The 17,768-nt window shown below is 41.0% G+C and overlaps 1 protein-coding gene across 3 annotated transcripts in view; it reads left to right on the forward strand.

Moving 5' to 3' along the window:
• DMD (dystrophin) overlaps window positions 1-17,768 on the forward strand; it is a 1,058,866-nt gene that overhangs the window by 743,443 nt on the left and 297,655 nt on the right. For all 3 annotated transcript variants that reach the window (XM_006881772.1, XM_006881771.1, XM_006881773.1), the window contains one exon: window positions 13,811-13,889. In XM_006881772.1, the coding sequence (XP_006881834.1) occupies window positions 13,811-13,889 (79 nt within the window). The remainder of the gene's footprint in view (window positions 1-13,810; window positions 13,890-17,768) is intronic.

A 17,768-nucleotide genomic window follows, 5' to 3' on the forward strand; every position in this document is an offset into this window, starting at 1 on the left:
ATTTATTTTTCTGGTGCTTTTCCTTTAGAATTTCCATTTCTCCTCAGGATTTCAACCTCCTACTTGTCCTGTGAATGTGCAGACTGCTTTAGATGCTGTATTTAAAAAAAAGAAAAAGATGAGACCAGTTCTATTTTATGCCATTGATGATTATTTTAGATTGTCACTTCTGGTCCTTGGGAACATTCCTGTGTTCTAATACCAGGAGGCATAATTATGTAATTACCATGTGAACATGATGCTACTTCTGGCCTAAAATGCCCCTAGCAAGGAATGCTCCGATGGCCTCTGCAAAATTTCTGTGAGAATGAGATCTTCCAAAGGTGGAATAAATAAAACTCAGGAATAAACAGCTGAAGCGGGGATGTAAATGATTTCATGTGACGGCATTGCAAGGTGAGAGCCACTTGACTTCGGTTCCTGCTGCAAAATCATGAGGTGCATTAGGAAGGCTTTTAAAAGGGAGCCTACTTTTTAAGATAAAATCTGCATCAAGTTACATCATCTGAGCAGGGCGATTCAACTTTTTATCTCTTTGAGACAATAACGGAGAAAGAAAAAAAGGAAAACAGGAGAAATTACTTTTGTGATCTTGTCCGTTTCACTCACTCCCCCCCACCCCCACCCCATAAAAATGTCAGTAGATGTAACTTACAGGAAAGATGTTGACAAATGAGGAGGGCCGTTGTAGAAATTAAAATTAATAACGCCCTTAAGGGACTTGGGCCTGTGAAGTCAATTTAATGTTGATATGATCTGACTCCATTATCACAGAAAAGAGGCCTGGGAACTGAATAAACAAACTTCCTAAATGCCTTTGCAAAAGCGCTGCATGAGAAGGAAAGCCTTAGCAGTGGACAAAGGGCTTGCTGTTTGTTGTCTCTTGCTTTCTGGCTGGGTGATGGAAGAGTTCATTCAATTGAGAGGAAGACTGTTCCATCGCAAAGCATTGTACCTACTCTAGGTTCGGGCTTTTTGGTCACACCATACGTCAACTGTCTTGCAGGGACACTCGGCCACTTCATTTTAATCACTTTCTCTCTCCCTCAGCAGACCCTGTCTGCTCTTTTAGGAGACTCAACCCAACATAATTAGAGCATGGCAGTGGAAAACAGAAAGTAAGAAGAGGGAGTAAGAAGGAGAAAGTCAGTGTTTTGAAAATAAGGGAGTCAACACAGAAACCTAAAAAGAAGGGGGGGAGGGGAGCTTGAGAGTCGAAAATAAAAAAAGGAGGATTACTGCTGGTCTCAGATGGCACACATTAGCTTCCATACCAAAAATCACAGAAAATCAACTAATAATTACGCTCCCACTCAAAGCCAGCACGATGCTGGTGCTGGGTGCTTGCCTGTGATCTATGCTGAAGTCAAATGCAAGAAACTGTTTAACTCCCGAGTGTCCCTGTGTTAGCAAGGTACAGACAAATCCAAGGCCAAGGAAATGAAGCTAATCTCTCTATAAGCCCAGGTGGTTTTGTCATCTAGCTGTACTCATCACGAGCTCTCATTGTAAACCTAATCTCAGACGAAATTTCTTTTTCTCTCCTCCTTGTAGTAACTTAAATCAGAATTAGAAAGAGAACGGATTTTTTTTTTTTAAAAAAAAAGGGATTACTATTTGTTCAAGGGATTTTGTAATGGAAAGTGTAATACATTTCAGGAGACTTCCCAGAATAATGAGGGCTATGCATTCAAGGGTGCTGCTACATGTTAGGATCTGGAAGTAAGAGTAAATGGTAAGACCTTGTTCCGAGCACAGACTTGTGCACTCAGGAAACCTTACAGAAAGCCCTCTTTCTGAACAAACACTCATGCTGTGAATCGTGTGTGTGTGTGTGTGTGTGTGAGAAAGAGAGAGGGCGGGGAGGGAGGAAGGGAGTGAAAAGGGGAGAGAGAAAGAAAGGGAGAGAAAGATGTGAGAGGGAGGGGGACAAAGATTGGAGAGAGTCACCACCATAGCAGTGCAGCAGGTTGGTTTTGTTTCATAATGGGCTCATTAGTGCAGATGTGAAGTCCAGTCTTTGCATGTCCATGATGTTTATCAAGGGTCTAGACAAACAAAGAGATAAAAACGTGGAATGTACATGCCCAGTTGCATCTTTCCCTAAGACTGGACCTATCAATAGTCCATACGTGTTGTATCATTAAGAACATAAAGAAGAAACCACATTGTCTAGAAATATATTTGGTCATAAGGAAAGAGTCCCTTGGCTTCCCAAAACCACCGATGAAGAGAAAACTTTTACTTCATTTAGCTAACTGGGGGGTGGGGGTGGGGGTGGAAGCCCTGAAGAATGTAAAACAAAGTAAAGTAACAAATGTGTGCATTTCAAAAATTATTTAAAAAGGGAGCTGTGGTGGCCAAGTGGCGAAACACTGCACTGCAATCTTGAAGGCACTTTGATTCAAATTCACCAGATGCTCTGCTGAAGGAAAGGCAATCTCCTCCTATACCTGTCAGATCAAATTCGAAGGTAGACAACAAGAATAAAAAATCATTTAAAAAGAAAAATCCAAAAATTATTTTTAAATGATTTCTAAGAATGACAGCAGTATTATCTATCCTTTTTCTTTGTGCTTTATTGAAAGCCATTTTGAAGAACAATTGAAATAAAAACATCCTTCAAGAAACGCAGAGGACAAACCGCATAGAAGACACAGGAATGATTCTTAGGCCTCACCCAACCCAATGTGAATTTGGATTTCCAGGCTTGAAGGCTTAGAACCATTATCTCATGAGGCAACTTGGTCCTCCGGCCTAATATAGATCATCCAGTTTATATTTTACATCCTAGTGCAATATCCTTGGAGAAGGACATCATGCTTGAAAAGATAGAGAGGGGGTCAACCTAAGAAGGAAAGACCCTGGACATGATGGATTGACATAATAACAGCAGTAGTGAGCTCCACTGTTTCCGAAATGGTGAAGATGACACCAGATAGGACAGGTTTAAATCCATTGTTTGTCAAGGGGCAAGGAGTCATGCTCGAGCTAAAGGCACATCACAGTGACACGATTGATGTACTGGATGCTATGGTGACATGGTCCATAGGTAGTTGCATTCTTAAAAGTGACACCTCGCTGGTAATTTTGCATCCTTGGGATTCAGGTGGCAACTCATGGGAGAAAGATGGGAAATCTCCTTACAGCCTCTAGAAATCCCTTGGAAGGCTGTTGAAAGCCAGCCATGAGTTCTGATTTGGCCAGCTGTTCTGAGCAGGGTCACGGTAGATGCGTCCTGATGGCATGGATGACAAATGTGGACCAATATTTCAAATTCTTAGACAGTCCAGACATCCTTGGCCAGTTGAGACTGAAAGACTCCTAGCAACCATCTCTCTGAGATAACTCTTCACACCTTGTGCTAAAACTATCCTCTGAGGTGACCTTTTTAGCTGAGAGGCTTGCGAAATAAAGATTGTAACTGAGGAGTACTGTGCTTCTTTAAAAAAAATACCAAACAACTGCTGTATGAGACCAAATGAAGGCGCCCTATTGTCACAGTGATTCGTGAGCTTGGATGCTAGCAGAAAGATCCAGTTGCTGTGCCGGAGAAAGACTTGCTTCCTTAAAGGTTTACAACCTTGGCCACTGAATGGGGCGTTTTCACTCCTGTCCTCTTGTGTCACTGTGAGTTGGATTGACTCAGTGGCCCTGCAGGTGTTTGCTTGTTTTCATTTTTTATTTTTTCTGAACCCAAATAACCAACAGTTAAACTAAAGCAAAGATGAGAAGATAAAGAGATCCGGAAAAGGTAGATTATTGTAAAAGGAGTAACCAGAACGAAATGAATGAACATATGGACACATGTGAAAAATGTAAACAATGGAATGAAATTACTTGTGTAGAAATTGATAAATGAGAGCTGGATTTGCCGTACCAAAAGTCTAACCAAAAGCATAGGGAAATAGTACTTTAAACACACACACACAGAGAGAGAGAGAGAGAGAAGCAGACTGAGTTTTGAGGAACATCCAGGAAGTAAGAGTGTTAAGAGTCATTCAGCTGGATGTCTTGATGCTCTCTCATTTTCCCCAAAATTACACTTTAAAATCTACTGCATTCATAGCACAATGCCTCACAGGCAATAATAACCCAGACATGCCTTTCATTTGTAATTTGTCAGCTAGTTATTGGAGCACTTCCTGCGTTCTAGACCCTGTGCTGAATTGTGGACAAGACAGACACGATTACTGCCTTCATGAGGAACCTGCCATCTAGTTAATCCTGTTTTGAATGAATGTGGGACTTTCCTTGTTGGGGTAAAAGTTGTAAGTCAGAGAGAATGTTCTGCAAACAGCACACTGCCACATTTCAGATGTCATAACACATCGCCTGCATTGTTATCAATTAGGATTATTTTAAAGTTAGAATGAAATAATAACTACAATCTAGACCAAACACAACTGGACCTGCAGATTCACTGAGGCAAACTAGACATCAGAGTGAGAGAGTGAGAGGGAGAGAGAGAGAGAGAGTGTGAGTGTGTGTGTGTGTTAGTAAAAGTTAGAATAAAACTATGGGGAAAAGTTAGAGGGCTCTGGATTCCTTTTATAAATAATTGCTTTTTAATTCTTTTAATCCTGTATTATAGGCAACCTGCAGAGGAATAGTTTGGGGGCCCCCCTTGGCTCTGATTAGGAAGGGAAGAAGGCAAGAAGGGAGGAAAGGAAGGAACATCCTGGAAAAACACTTGAGGTGGAAATCCTGGAGATTAAATTCCTCATTTGAAATACAGTTGCTACAGGGAAGATACTTTCATGAAATGAGACCTTAGTTCATTCAACTGATACTAACTGAGCAATGATGTGTGCCAAGTACTAAGCTTGTGACTGGAGGGAGAGACAGTGGGAGAAAGAAAGATGTGTCCTCCTGCCCTCACAGCGCATGTTAAAAAGATAGACTCTCTTCTTCCCCCCTGACATGCTTTTACCGAAGAATCACTGCAAACTAGATTATGAGTACTCGTGGACCAGATGGCACTTTTTCTGCCCATCTGGGATAGCTCGGAAAAATAGACCCTTGTGTATCAATAGATAAGGTTTCTTCCCGTCCCAAGCTTTTGTGATCTATGATCTAATAGTAAAAACAGGAGGTACATTTCCAAAAAGATGTTATTCTTGTATTACTCTCTATAAAAGGAAACGGAGGTATAGCCTATTAATTCAGAGGGAACTGGGTTCCTCCCATCTCTTTACATAATTCACTCCTCTCATTTTCCAAGGCTGGGCCTTGCCCCTTTGTTCTCTCTTTTGTTTCCTCCTCTTAATGACAAAGACAAGCAGCTCCTCTCTAACCATCTCTATATGGCATCTCAAGTTAAAGGTCAAATGTCTGGTGTTGCCAATGAACTCATACACATATATGCTATTCTTTCCTTTTCTTATTGCCATCAACAATATCCTCAGTCTTCTGGATTCTCAACACTTGAGATCCAGGGTCAAGGAACAGCTCAGAAAAGAAGGGTTAGAATGGTTGCACAACTCGAGGAATGTCATCCATGCCACTAAATGGAATATTTAGAAAATGTTGGATTGGTGGATGTATTTCTTTCTTCCAAACATAAGCTCCAAGAGCAAAACAGAGTCGTTCTTTCCTCTTTCAAATTGCCTTTTCAGCGGTACCTTCTTTTTTTATTCCAGGCAGCACAGTCTTAACTCCGACACTTCTCACCCCACCTGCAGTCAATTGCAACAGCTTCTAACTGTTCTCACCCTTCTGGGTCTCTTTCACACCACACCGACAGCCGAATCTTCCTGAAACTCGAATAGTGAGCCAGCTCCCAGACATCATTAGCTCCCAGACACCTTGCCCCAGGAGCTGAATCTGGAGGTCCTCAGTCTGGGATGCCCTGCTGTATTTCATCTGCTTTCAGTGTCCCTAGCTAAATGCCTCCCGCTGCTCTCCTCACCACCAGTGTTCTACTACCCCAGACTCCCTTGTCATTACTGTTTATTTTTTTAAATTTTTTAAATAAATTTTTTCCTTTTAATTGTAATTTTAACAAAGGTTTACAGAGAAGTTAGATTTTCATTCATTCATTCATTGTTGCACATTTTACTTCCCTCTTGCCCTTCACCATCCCCAAGTTGACAATTTCCCCTACTAGTTTATTTACAAAACTCTTAATACATTGTTTTCAAGAACAAATTCTTTCCGTTTCCCTCACCCCCCTACTCATCAAATTGTACAACCCTATGATTAATCTCTACCCCCTGCCTATCCACAACCCTCTGCTTCCACCCTCTCCCACCCCTCTTGGACCCTTATACTCATTCTACAATAATGGTTTTATACAATATTTATCCTTGTTGGGACTGAGTTCACTCAGCATAATGCTCTCCAGTCCCTCCCAAGTTAGGTAATCATTTACAAAATCATTGCTCCTGCATGCTGTATAGTATTCCATTGTGTGAATGTACCATAATTTCTCAGTCCATTTGTTTGTGGATGGACATTTGGGCTATTTCCATGTTCTTGTGATGACGAATTGGCGTAAAAGTCTCTCTTTGTGCCTCAGTTCCCATTTTCTCAAGTTTTAGTTTGTTATTGCAATTTTAATGACAATTTACAGAAAACTTGGATTTCCATTCACTCATGGTTGCACATTTTCCTCCCTAGCCTCCCCCCTGCCCCCGCCCAGTTTGCTTTTCTCTTTAAAAAAGATTCTTTCATGGTTGCACAATTTCGTCCCTCCTCCTGCCCCGCAGTCCACTTTGCTATGCAGCTCTTCTTCTGGAGTGCTGTCATGAAAATAATACCTAATCATATATTCCTTTTAAACTCTTCAACAATTACAGCATTTGTGTTTAATATCTCTCTCCTTGTTAACATGTTGCCGCAAATGACGGCCAGAAAAAAAAAAAAAAGTGTTTCTAAGCATTGTCGTCAATTTAATTGTGCTGTAATGTGTTAACTTAGACTAAGTTGCCATAGAGTCAAATCTGATTCATGGTGACCCTGTGCCTATCAGGGTAGAACTATGTATGCTCCCTAAGATTTTTAGTGAGTTGTGGTGCTGGAGAAGAGTATTGAACATACCATGGACTGCTAGGAGAACAAACAGGTTCATCCTAGAAAGGGTAAAACCGGGCTGCTCCTTGGAGGGAAGGATTCTGAAGCTCCGTCTGACATACCCGGGCATGTTGCCAGGAGGGACCAGTCCTTGGAGAAAGGACATCATTCTTGGGAGGGTAGAGGGACCATGTAAGAGAGGAAGACCCCAGAGAAGATGGATTGACCCAGTAGCTTGGGTAATGGAGGTAGTGTTAGAGACAATGATATTGGCTCAACATAGAGCAATTGTACATAGGGTTGCTGTGATTCACAGGTGACTCGATGGCACATAAAAACAATTCTTTTCCAGAAATGTATTGCCAGGTCTTTATTCAGAGGTACATCTCTGGGTGAACTTGAACATCCAATCTCTTGGTTAGCAGCGAAGAGTTAACAGCTTCTACCACCCAGGGACTCTGACCAAATAACTAATTGACCAAAGAACTGCTTGGGGCAGAATGAGACTTTGGCAGGAGTCAAGTTGATTCTGACCTATAGCGATCTCTTGCATCTGAGTTAGAACTTCCTTGTAGAGTATCCTAGGCTCTAATCTTTATGGGAGCAGATAGCAGGTTAAAAGCTGAGTGTTGAACCATTGCTCAGTTAGGACTCTTGAATGCTAGGTACTGCTGTCTAATTTTTGGCTTTTGTTTCTTGGTTTTTATATATTACATGTATAGGAAGCTCTGGGGATCGAGTCTTTAGAAGTTGTTCTGCAAACCCAAAGGCAAGTTTTCTGGGTCCACCAGTGGCTCCTCAGGAGAATCAAAGAAAGAAGTTTCTTTCTGTGTGATTTAGAGCCGCAAAAAACCCCATATGAGGGTCAGCTATGAATCAGCCTGCCTCGGCAGTACACAACAAAAAGATAGAATATTTGTTTAAAACACAGCTAGTTAGGAAATTCAGATGCACACAGAGGTTATTGCTCCAAAAATTTTTATCATATGTTTTAATTGAATACTTCCTCACACAATTAACATGCTTTGTTCCCAGTTAGCTACTTTCTGTGAGAATCTTGTGTGCCTTTGGTGTTTCTTGAAATGATTTCTTGATTTAACCACTTGTGCATTCAATCCACAGATTATCATTTGCTAAAGATCATTTGTGAAAAGACATTTTTATGCCTACTTCTTTGGTTATTTTAAGCCTATTTCCCGAATATTTCATGTCATTACCCTGAGCGTTTTTAATTTCAGTCTCACACATACATTTGTGGAAGTTGGAGTCACAGGAATGGGGATTTACTTTTACCTCATTTGCAGTTGCTGACAACTGTAGTAGACTGTGACAGCTCCTGTTGGAGAGTTTCTATGAAAGAGAAAAAGTGACCCTCAGAGATTTAGGAACCTAGAATGAACTGAGGCACTGCATCTCCATGGTCCATATGATGCCACTAGCATTGTTACCAGAGAATATGAAGTGTAGCAGTCATATTTCCTTCACTCTCTGCGTATTCCCCTGAGGATGTTTCCCTCACTGAGAAACCATTTTAAGTCAATGTTCACACTCATATTGCCTCCTCCCCCGACACAGTGACTACTGCAATGGGCTCGAGTATGTCTGAAATGAAGGCGGTGACACAGTATAGGACAGGGTTAAGCTCTCTTGTTCATAGAGCTGCTATGAGTTGTATTGGACTCAATGACACCTAACAAGAACAACAACAGCATCCCCAATTTCACTCATACTCATCTTTTGAACAAGAACCTCCAATGACTTAGTGGTAAGGAATTGTGCTGCCAAGGGAATGCCATGCAGTTTGAATCCATCAGCTGCTCCATGAGAGAAAGATAGGCAGTCTCTTCCTGTTCAATTTACTGCCTCTGCAAACCCGCCAGAGGGTCAGCTATGGGTCGGTTCCAACTTGACAGTACTCAACAACATCGTTTGCATAATCTAAGCAGAAGTAGCATCTACTTCCTAAACAACATGCCTCCGGAAACTCTCTAAACTTTGAGAAATGTCAGTAGTTCTAGAATGTCTTTAGACCTTTTGTTCGTAGGGTCGCTATGAGTCGTGCTCGACTTGAAGGCAATCTGCAACAACATGCATGAAAGTAGCCTAAGTTATAAATAACTGCAGATGCCATATAGTCACTTGCCATGAGTCCACCACCCTTCTCTACAATCTTATGATAGGACCATAATTGTAGCAACAGGAAGATAACTAGTAAAACATGTACGAGGATCCAAATGACAGAGGGGTGAGGATGGGCAGAAGGGAAATCATAGGGTTGCACAGTGTGGTGGCTGGAGGGAGGGGGCACTTAAAGAAATGGGAAAGATCTGGCAGGGATTTGGAAAGAGGGTAATGGTGGGCATAGTTCAGTGACGATTCATTTTATAAGACATAACGAATGGGAGTGATTCTGTGAAACACAACGTGAATGAAGGATAGTGTGAAACACAGTGTATACAGACTTTGTAAGCAAACAAACATAAAACAAAAATAATATAAGGCCGGGGGGTGGGGAAGACCAGTGTTACATTGGTTTATTATTATCCACATTTTACTCATAAGGAGACAGAGTTTAGAATGGTTTACCCATGACATCCAGTCAGTGTCAGTTGATAATTCTTTTTTGTTTCCCTCACTCACTCATATGTCCATCAGTTTGGCGACTTAGTAATTAAACACATCGGGAGCCCTGGTGGCTTAGTGATAAGGAGTTGCATTGTTAACCCCAAGTGATTTACATCCATTAGCTGCTCTTTTGGAGAAGATGGACTGTCTTCTTCCTTGCAGTTTACAGCCTCTGAAAACCCTCTGGAGGGTCAGCTATGAGTTGGTTCCAACTCAGTAGCTTGTTGTTGTTGTTGTTACGTGCTGTCGAGTCGCTTGCTACTCATAGCAACCCTATGTACAAGAGCCCTAAACGCCATTCTATCCTGTGCCAACCTTACCATCTCAAACACACTCATTCCCACCACTCCACTCACAGAATCGATCCATCTCATCAAGGGTCTTCCTCTCCTTTGCCGTCCCTCCATTCTGCCAAACATAATGTCCCTCTCCAAGGACCAGTCCCTCCTTGTAACATGCCCGAAGTATGTCAGACGAAGCTTTAGAATCCTTGACTCCAAGGAGCATTCTGGCTTCACCCTCTCCAGGACAAACCTGTTTGTTCTCCTAGCAGTTTAACACTCTTCTCCAGCACCACAGCTCAAAGGCATCAATTCTCCTTCTATCATCTCTAGTCACTGTCCAACTCTCCAATTCAATGGTGCACAACAAAAACTGTGCAGATTCGGTATGTTCTGTAAGGGGATAAGCAGGGAAGGATCTCTACCATTGAGATGACCGGCAATTGTAGGAGATCCCCAGGTCCACATATATCACTCATAGTCATCAGGTAGAGCTGGCTCATAGCTCACCCCCCAGCAGATTTTCAGAGGCTGTGAATCACACAGGACGAGTTGGTCCAGCTTTCTCCCACAGAGCTGCTGGTGGAGGTGAACCTCTAGAGAGGAGGAGAACCACCTTTGGGTTAGCATTGCAGCTCCCTGTGGGATAAACCACCAGAGCTCCCTACATAAGTCAAATGGGCACAAGTATAAACCATGTAAGACTATATAAACCATATAAGACTATAAGACTGCAGAGAATAGGGGAGCTCTGGTGGCCTAGTGGCAAGGAGCTGCAACTACAATCCCAGAGGCACACGGTTCGAATCCACCAGATGCTCTGCCGGGAAAAGGAGGGACAATCTCCTCCTGTATCAGTCAGATCTGATTTGACCGTAAACTCACATACACACACACACAAAAAAAAAAATTTAAAAAAGACTGCAGAGAATGCAACTGTAGTATAACTTGCAAATGCCAGAACTTACATAAGACAGAAATCTTATCAGAGAAGGAAAATGCAAATATTTTCCTCTGATAGAGAATGACTGAACATCCTCCTTTGTGAAGAGTCCTTTCCTGTCCTTTGCACATTTTGTGATTGGAGTATCAATCTTTTCCTTGTGGAGACCCTGTAGTATCCTGTAAACTTTAGTTATGAGGCCCTTGTCTGAACTATGATTGTTGTTGTTCCATCGAGTTGGAACTGGCCCATAGCTGATCCTTCAGCGGGTTTTCAGAGGCAGTTAATTACGTGAGAGGAGGTTGCCCATCTTTCTCCCATAGAGCAGCCAGTGGCCTCGAACTATGTGCCTTTGGGATTGCAGCGCAGCTTCTTGCCACCAGAATCTCCTGAAATATCATTGCCAATTGTTTTTCCAAAATCTGTGGACTTTCTCTTCACTCAGTTGGAAAAAGCTTTTGATGCACACATGGGTATGATTTTTAATAAGGTCTCATTCATCAATTTTATCCTCTCCTAGTTGTGCATTTCTGGCTATGTTTGCAAGCCTATTTATGCTGTAGGCTAGGCTTCTAAATTTAGTCCCATTTTGTGTCTCTTATGATCTTTATGGTCTTGGGTTTTACCCTAGGTCTCTGATCCACACTGAGTTGGATTTTGTTAATGGTATGAGATGTGAATCCAGCTTCTGTTTTCTGCAGGTAGATGTCCAGTTTGGAAAGTTTTCTAGTTTGTAAATGTTCCCTGTCAAAGGTGGAAAACTTGTAACACTCAGAAAAATAAGGCAATCCTGTGGAGTCCTGGCTCTCTCTCACAGGTTTTTCTGTATTTCTAACCTGGGGTTTGGATATACATATTAGTAAAACTGGGAGGAGAGAGGAAAAAAAAAAAAGAGTATCCTAGAGGGAGGTAGCTGTGTGAACAAAGCACACAAGCACAGATGGAATGGATGATTTTACGATAGACCGATATTTTGGTGGGGTCTAGCAGCTTGAGTTTGGCTGACGGGGTCATGTGGCTGGAGAAGTAGACTGGGAATGTTCTTTCTGCTCTTATGTCCATGATAACAATGAAGTAAACATTGCATTTGTAGAATCCTATTTGTTTACCCAAATCTACGGTCCAAGCAAAGATAGACAATGCTAGGGTGGGAGTGGGGGTGGGGAAAAGAGAATTAAGAATTTATGCAAGACTGAACTACCTTTAGGATCTGTTTTGCCACGTGGGAATTATTACGTGCCACAGAAGCTAGCTTTCCTGGAGGTCTGGTGGCTCTGGTCAACCCTATCGAGCATGAGCTGTTTGGAGGCAGATCAAAAAGTGGTGTTAGAGAGTTATGATACCTAAGGCTGCTACTAACAGCTAGCAAAATGCTACATGATAAAGCATGCCATTTCTCCGGTAAATGCCTGGCTTTCTCCCCTCCCAGAATGGAATTCACAAAGCTGACAGGACACTGTGTCAAAAGTATTCTAGGAAAACCTAATAAGAAGAAAAAGAAGGACAATTTTCTCTCCATGCCACCTATAGTTATATTTCCCAGTGATTCCAAGTCCATTTGGAAAATGGAAATATAAATATCTCGTCCATCTCTCTCTACTCTGTATTATTCCAGATTTAAGATTTGCCTCTGTTTCCTTGGTAATTAATAATCAACTGAACGGAAAATCCAATGCCATTGAGTGGATTCTCACTCAAGCCTAATCCTCCATCAGACATTTTCCTTCCATTGAGTACCCAATGGATTTGAACCTTCAAACTTTCTTTTCATTTAACAGTCCACTTGTTAATTTTCAATGATTAATTTTCACTCGAAAGTTGCTAACCCCTACGAATGCCAGGGAAAATTACTAAAAAAAAAAAAAAAACAACCAAACACAAAACCAGTTTACTTTTTAAGTGTGAAAGCAAACTATATGCCATTCTGGCATCTTTTATTTACCTCTGGTAGCATACTCGACAACTCCCTCCCTAACCATTCTAATGAAAGATTTAGCATCTGTATTTTGAGGCTGCTTCTTGGCAGGCCAAAAATTCATGGATGGCTTTTAATGAGTTGAGTATAAACATCTTCCTTTTCATTTTGACAAGAAAAGGAAATCTTTCTTTTCTGTCTTCACTTTAATAAAATGGGCCTTGGATATTCCACTGCTTGGAATATACCCCCCAAAAAAGATGAGAACTGAGGCACAGAGACTTGTACACCAGTGTTCATAGCAGCATTATTCACCATCTCAAGAGCATAGAAACAGCCCAGATGTCTAACCACAATGTAATGGATTGAGAAATGGATGGAATACTACTCAGCATGCAGGAGCAATGATTTTGTAAATTAGTACCCAACATGGAAGGGACTGGAGAGAATTATGCTAAGTGAATTCAATCTTATAAAGACAAATACTGTATAAGAACAGTATTGTAGAACGAGTATGAGGATCCAAGGAGGGGGGGAAGCAGAGGAGGAGGGGTTTACTCATAGGGTCCCACAATTCAATGGGTGGAGGGAGGAGTGGGTAAAAGAATGGAGAAAGATTTGGTATGAAAAACAATGTAAAACTTTGTAAATAAACCAGTTTTTTTATTTTTAATTTTTTTTTAAATGATGTAAAACTTGGGTAATAGATTGTCGTTTTGTGTTCTTGACCTTGGCTACTCAGAAGATCCCACCCAAAAGGATTATTTTGTTGCTGTTGTTGTTGTTGTGCACCATAGAGTCGGAATCGACCCACAGCTGACCCTCTGGTGGGTTTTCAGAGGCAGTAAATCGCACAGGAAGAGATTTTCCATCCTTCTCCCACAGAGCAGCTGGTGGCCTCGAATGGCGTGCCTTTGGGATTGCAGGGCAGCTTCACTAGGCCACCAGCAACCCAAAAGGGTGTATTACTTTATTTGCTCTTCATTCCACATGATGAGAGAACATAATTTTTTTTTTCTCCTTTCCTCCCAGGTGGCCATTGAAGACAGAGTCAGGCAGCTGCATGAAGCTCACAGAGATTTTGGCCCTGCGTCCCAGCACTTCCTTTCCAGTAAGTCATTTCCGCTTCCTTTGCCCAACCTCCTCTTCACAGCCTGGCAGCTGAGAATAAAGAGTTGAATCACAGTCGTCTCTGTCAGATTCTGTAGAGGCACAAATCATCCTGAAATATACCTTAGTGGATAAATTCAGAAGGTTAGGAAAAAGTCCAGCTCCTTCCCATTTTGCCCCTTTCCTGCCTTCTACATAATTCTTTTCCCTATGCTATATTCTCCGCTGCTAGCTGTATTAATGTCTTCACGTTCTTATTTCTGCCTCTAGGCATTGAATTCATAAAGTTCAAATGTGAGTTCAAATGTTACATGTTTTCCGTATCCATGTATATTTGTCTATACATATATACACTATATATTGTATATACATGTATATTTGTATATACTGAGTAGGGACCAAACTCAGGGATGACCCTCCAGCAGGTTTCCAGAGACAGTAAATGGCACGGAAGTTGTCCAACTTTCTCCTCTGGAGCAGCTGGGCAATCTCAATTTAGTTGCCACACCACTAGACCACCTGTTGGTTGCTTTGGCATTTAAACAGCATAGAAAAGACAAGAACTAGATGGTGCTCAGCTGTTACTGCTGAGAATTCTAAAGGGACTCAGCAAAGGATGATGGACAGAGTAGGGGACCACGTGGGACAAAGCTGGAAAACCTAGAAAAGTCCAGGCTTACTGCTCTGCTAGAGATTGATGAAGCCCTCCCTTAGTCATCCTTTGGAGGCTCAACTTTATAACACGATAGGCCTGAAAGGTTGACCAAGTCAGCACACACTCTGAATAACTAGCCTTATAAGGTCAAAAGAGCAGCATGTGGCCAAAAAATAAAGCCCGGAAGGCAAGTATTGGTAGGATAGAAGGATTGATTCGAATAAGGATTATGGAGAGGAAGTGGGGAAAGGGCAGTTACATTGTTGGCATCATAATAAATGTTACATAACAAAATGTGTATGAATGGTTGAATGGAAAGTCAATTTGCTTTGTAAACGTTCACTCAAGTTGCAATAAAAAGATATGCAGTATAATAGAGAAAATTTAAATAGCCCATAATTTTGCTACATAGATTTAGCATTTATACATTTTGTTGTGTTTTTTTTTTCTGGCCATATGGAGTATGTATGAGGATTTAATCATTACTATAAAGGAACTGCTTTGAGCCACCTAATGTTACAAATACTCACAGATGTCATCTTTGCAGCTACCCTCTGAGATAGGCACTGATATTTAACTGATTTTAAGGATGAGGAAGCCGAGATGAACAGCAAATACAAATAGCAGAGGACAGAGCCAGGATTCAAACCCAAGAAGTTGCACTTCACATTTATATGCCTTTCATTTTTCTGCTGCCTTTTATTTCCATTTTCTGGTCCTTTCCTTTCTCATTTCCTGCAATTTAAGTTTTCTTTAAAGTTCCATATTTTAAAAAAAAAATGTTAAAGTATTTGGGTGTTTTCTTAGGCGTCTCAGGCAAAACATTGTCTTTTAGAAGAACAAATCCTGGTAGTCTCTTTGTCAAACACTAATACTGAATTAAGTAAGAAGTTCTTTTCTTCCCAAGTCCAACCCTGTTACGCATGTGGGCTGGGCATTTGGACCATATCATTAGAAGATTCCCTCGAAAGGGCAGATAAATGCAGTCATCATATGTCTCTGAGTGTGATTGTGGCTTTGAGGAACGACTCTCAAGATAAGAAAGTTGCAGATTGTCTTGTGTTTTTCCAAATCTCTTGTCAGCCTCACTCTCCTTGGTGACAGCCATTGTGTTTGCTTTCATTGAGATTAAATGTGAGGACAGACTCAGAAGTGATTCCCAAACCATAAATAAAAATATTACTATTAGGAATATTAATTACTCCCCTCTGATACCATGTATATCCATCCATTCATGCTATCTCCTGTATCCATTCATATTGTGCCCCCCTCCACAATTCCCTTGTCTTCTCCATTAACACCTATTCTCCAAAAATGATATGTTACACTCATTTAACCCAGGTGACAGGTAAAGTTTAATGTGTACTTCTCCTGGGTTATTTGCATTTTAATAGAGTGAAAAGCCATAAGCCTGAGGAATGACTCTCTAGTGGTAGAAATGCAGCCATAAGCTTTGGGCTGTGGGGCAAGAACTTTGAAGGGCCTAGTGGATCAATTGCACACACTTTTCAAAACATGTCACACTGGTGGCTACTTCCAGAAAGGTCAGAGAGTTGTAAAGACGTTGTTGAACCTGCCTCCAACAGAGCCAGCCCTAGAAAGTACCCATTTCTTGGATAGCCACATGAAATACTATTATCTCCTTAGAAGCTTTGCTTGAAGATACCAAAACATTCCAATTTGTTCAAGGGATATTTGAAACACAGGAGAGATTATTTCACATTTTCTTTTTTAAAAAATATACGGAGTGAATGCATGTGTTTATCAAGGCAAATTTGGACAGCAGGGAGTGCCAACTGGGAGACAAGAATTTTTTCTAATCCCATCTCAAAGATAATTACTACCAGAAGTTTGGTTTATATGTTTTCAGTTTTTTCTGGGGGAGGGGGTGGTATGTGTGAGAGAGTGAGAGAATTCAGGTTCTTTTTTCTTTTAAACCAAATATAGATTTAAAACATACTCATTCTATAATCTGCTTTTCCACCTTAGAGCTATATTACAATTAATTTCATGCTTTTAAATATTCTTCCACAGTTTGAAATTGTGAATGACAGGATGGCACCCCTTCTATGGCTGTGCCAAATTTACCAAGCCAACTCTGTATTGTTGGATATTTATTTCCAATTTTTCACTATTAGATTCAGTACTCTGACTAACATCCTTTAGAAACATCTCAGTTTCTTTCTGAAAATGGATTTGTCATCTAAAAGGGCACCCTACCGACCGCCAAAAAATTGGGCCAAAATTCGGCTGCTTACTAAAAAACTTGAGTCAGATATTTGCTATTCAGTTGTGTTCTTTAAAAGGGAGGAGGGGAAACCCCACAATTGTGTCCCCCAAATAAATTTTTTTTAAAAGTTTGGGAAACTCTGCCATCTTAAATGCATTTGAATTGACGAATGGTTAGTCATTTGTTTCCAGGTTACTGGAATTCCTACTAGGATAATTTCTGAGACTTAAAGTTACAAAGAAAAGACAAGTCACTAAGTGCATCCCACAGAAACGTGATCTCTCCTCCTGTTTCCCTCCCCATTACATACACAGATCTTTGGAAATTATATTACCACATTATCAGCTCTCTTTGAGGTTTTGTCTTTAGAAAGAGGCAGCCTTTTCCTAAAGGACAGTGTTCACTGTTCCTTCTTGATGCTCCAATCTCTATTTTTTAGTGAGGTTGTTGTGCTTTTATCTTAGCTCTGACAGAGAAAGAGAACACAGTGAAATGGGACCACCCATCCATTGATATATATTGGTTTGCCTTTAATTCTGCCTTTGCCTCCAGGGAAGAACTCTTCCTGACATTTGAACCTGAACCATGAAAATAACAACTTCTAATAATTGTGATCTATATGGCCTTAAAATTGTATTTGCCAAAGTGATCTAATAACAAGCATTCTCTGCTTAGGAGATTCTGCATTGCATATAGAGTTGGATAAGAAAGTAGTTAGAAAATGATGCCATTAAATAGAAAATGGGTGTTTGGTTATAAGACCCAAGGTTCAGCCCTCTAAAAGGTGCTCACAAATACATGAATTTGTAGTAGGATTTGTACTTTGGCAGTTCAAATACACCCAAAAGGACCTCACACGACAAGCTTGACAATCTATTTCTTAGAGGGTTTTTAAGGTAGTGACTTTTGACACACATGGAATTGAGTCAGTGGCGACCAAGAGCAGCTATGGAGCTCTAGTGGCCCTGGTGAGGAATTGTGCTGCCAGCACAAAG

Source organism: Elephantulus edwardii, unplaced genomic scaffold (assembly GCF_000299155.1).
Source record: "Elephantulus edwardii isolate Elephantulus edwardi_28Jun2011 unplaced genomic scaffold, EleEdw1.0 scaffold00016, whole genome shotgun sequence".
In the NCBI taxonomy this organism is placed as follows: Eukaryota; Metazoa; Chordata; class Mammalia; order Macroscelidea; family Macroscelididae; genus Elephantulus; species Elephantulus edwardii.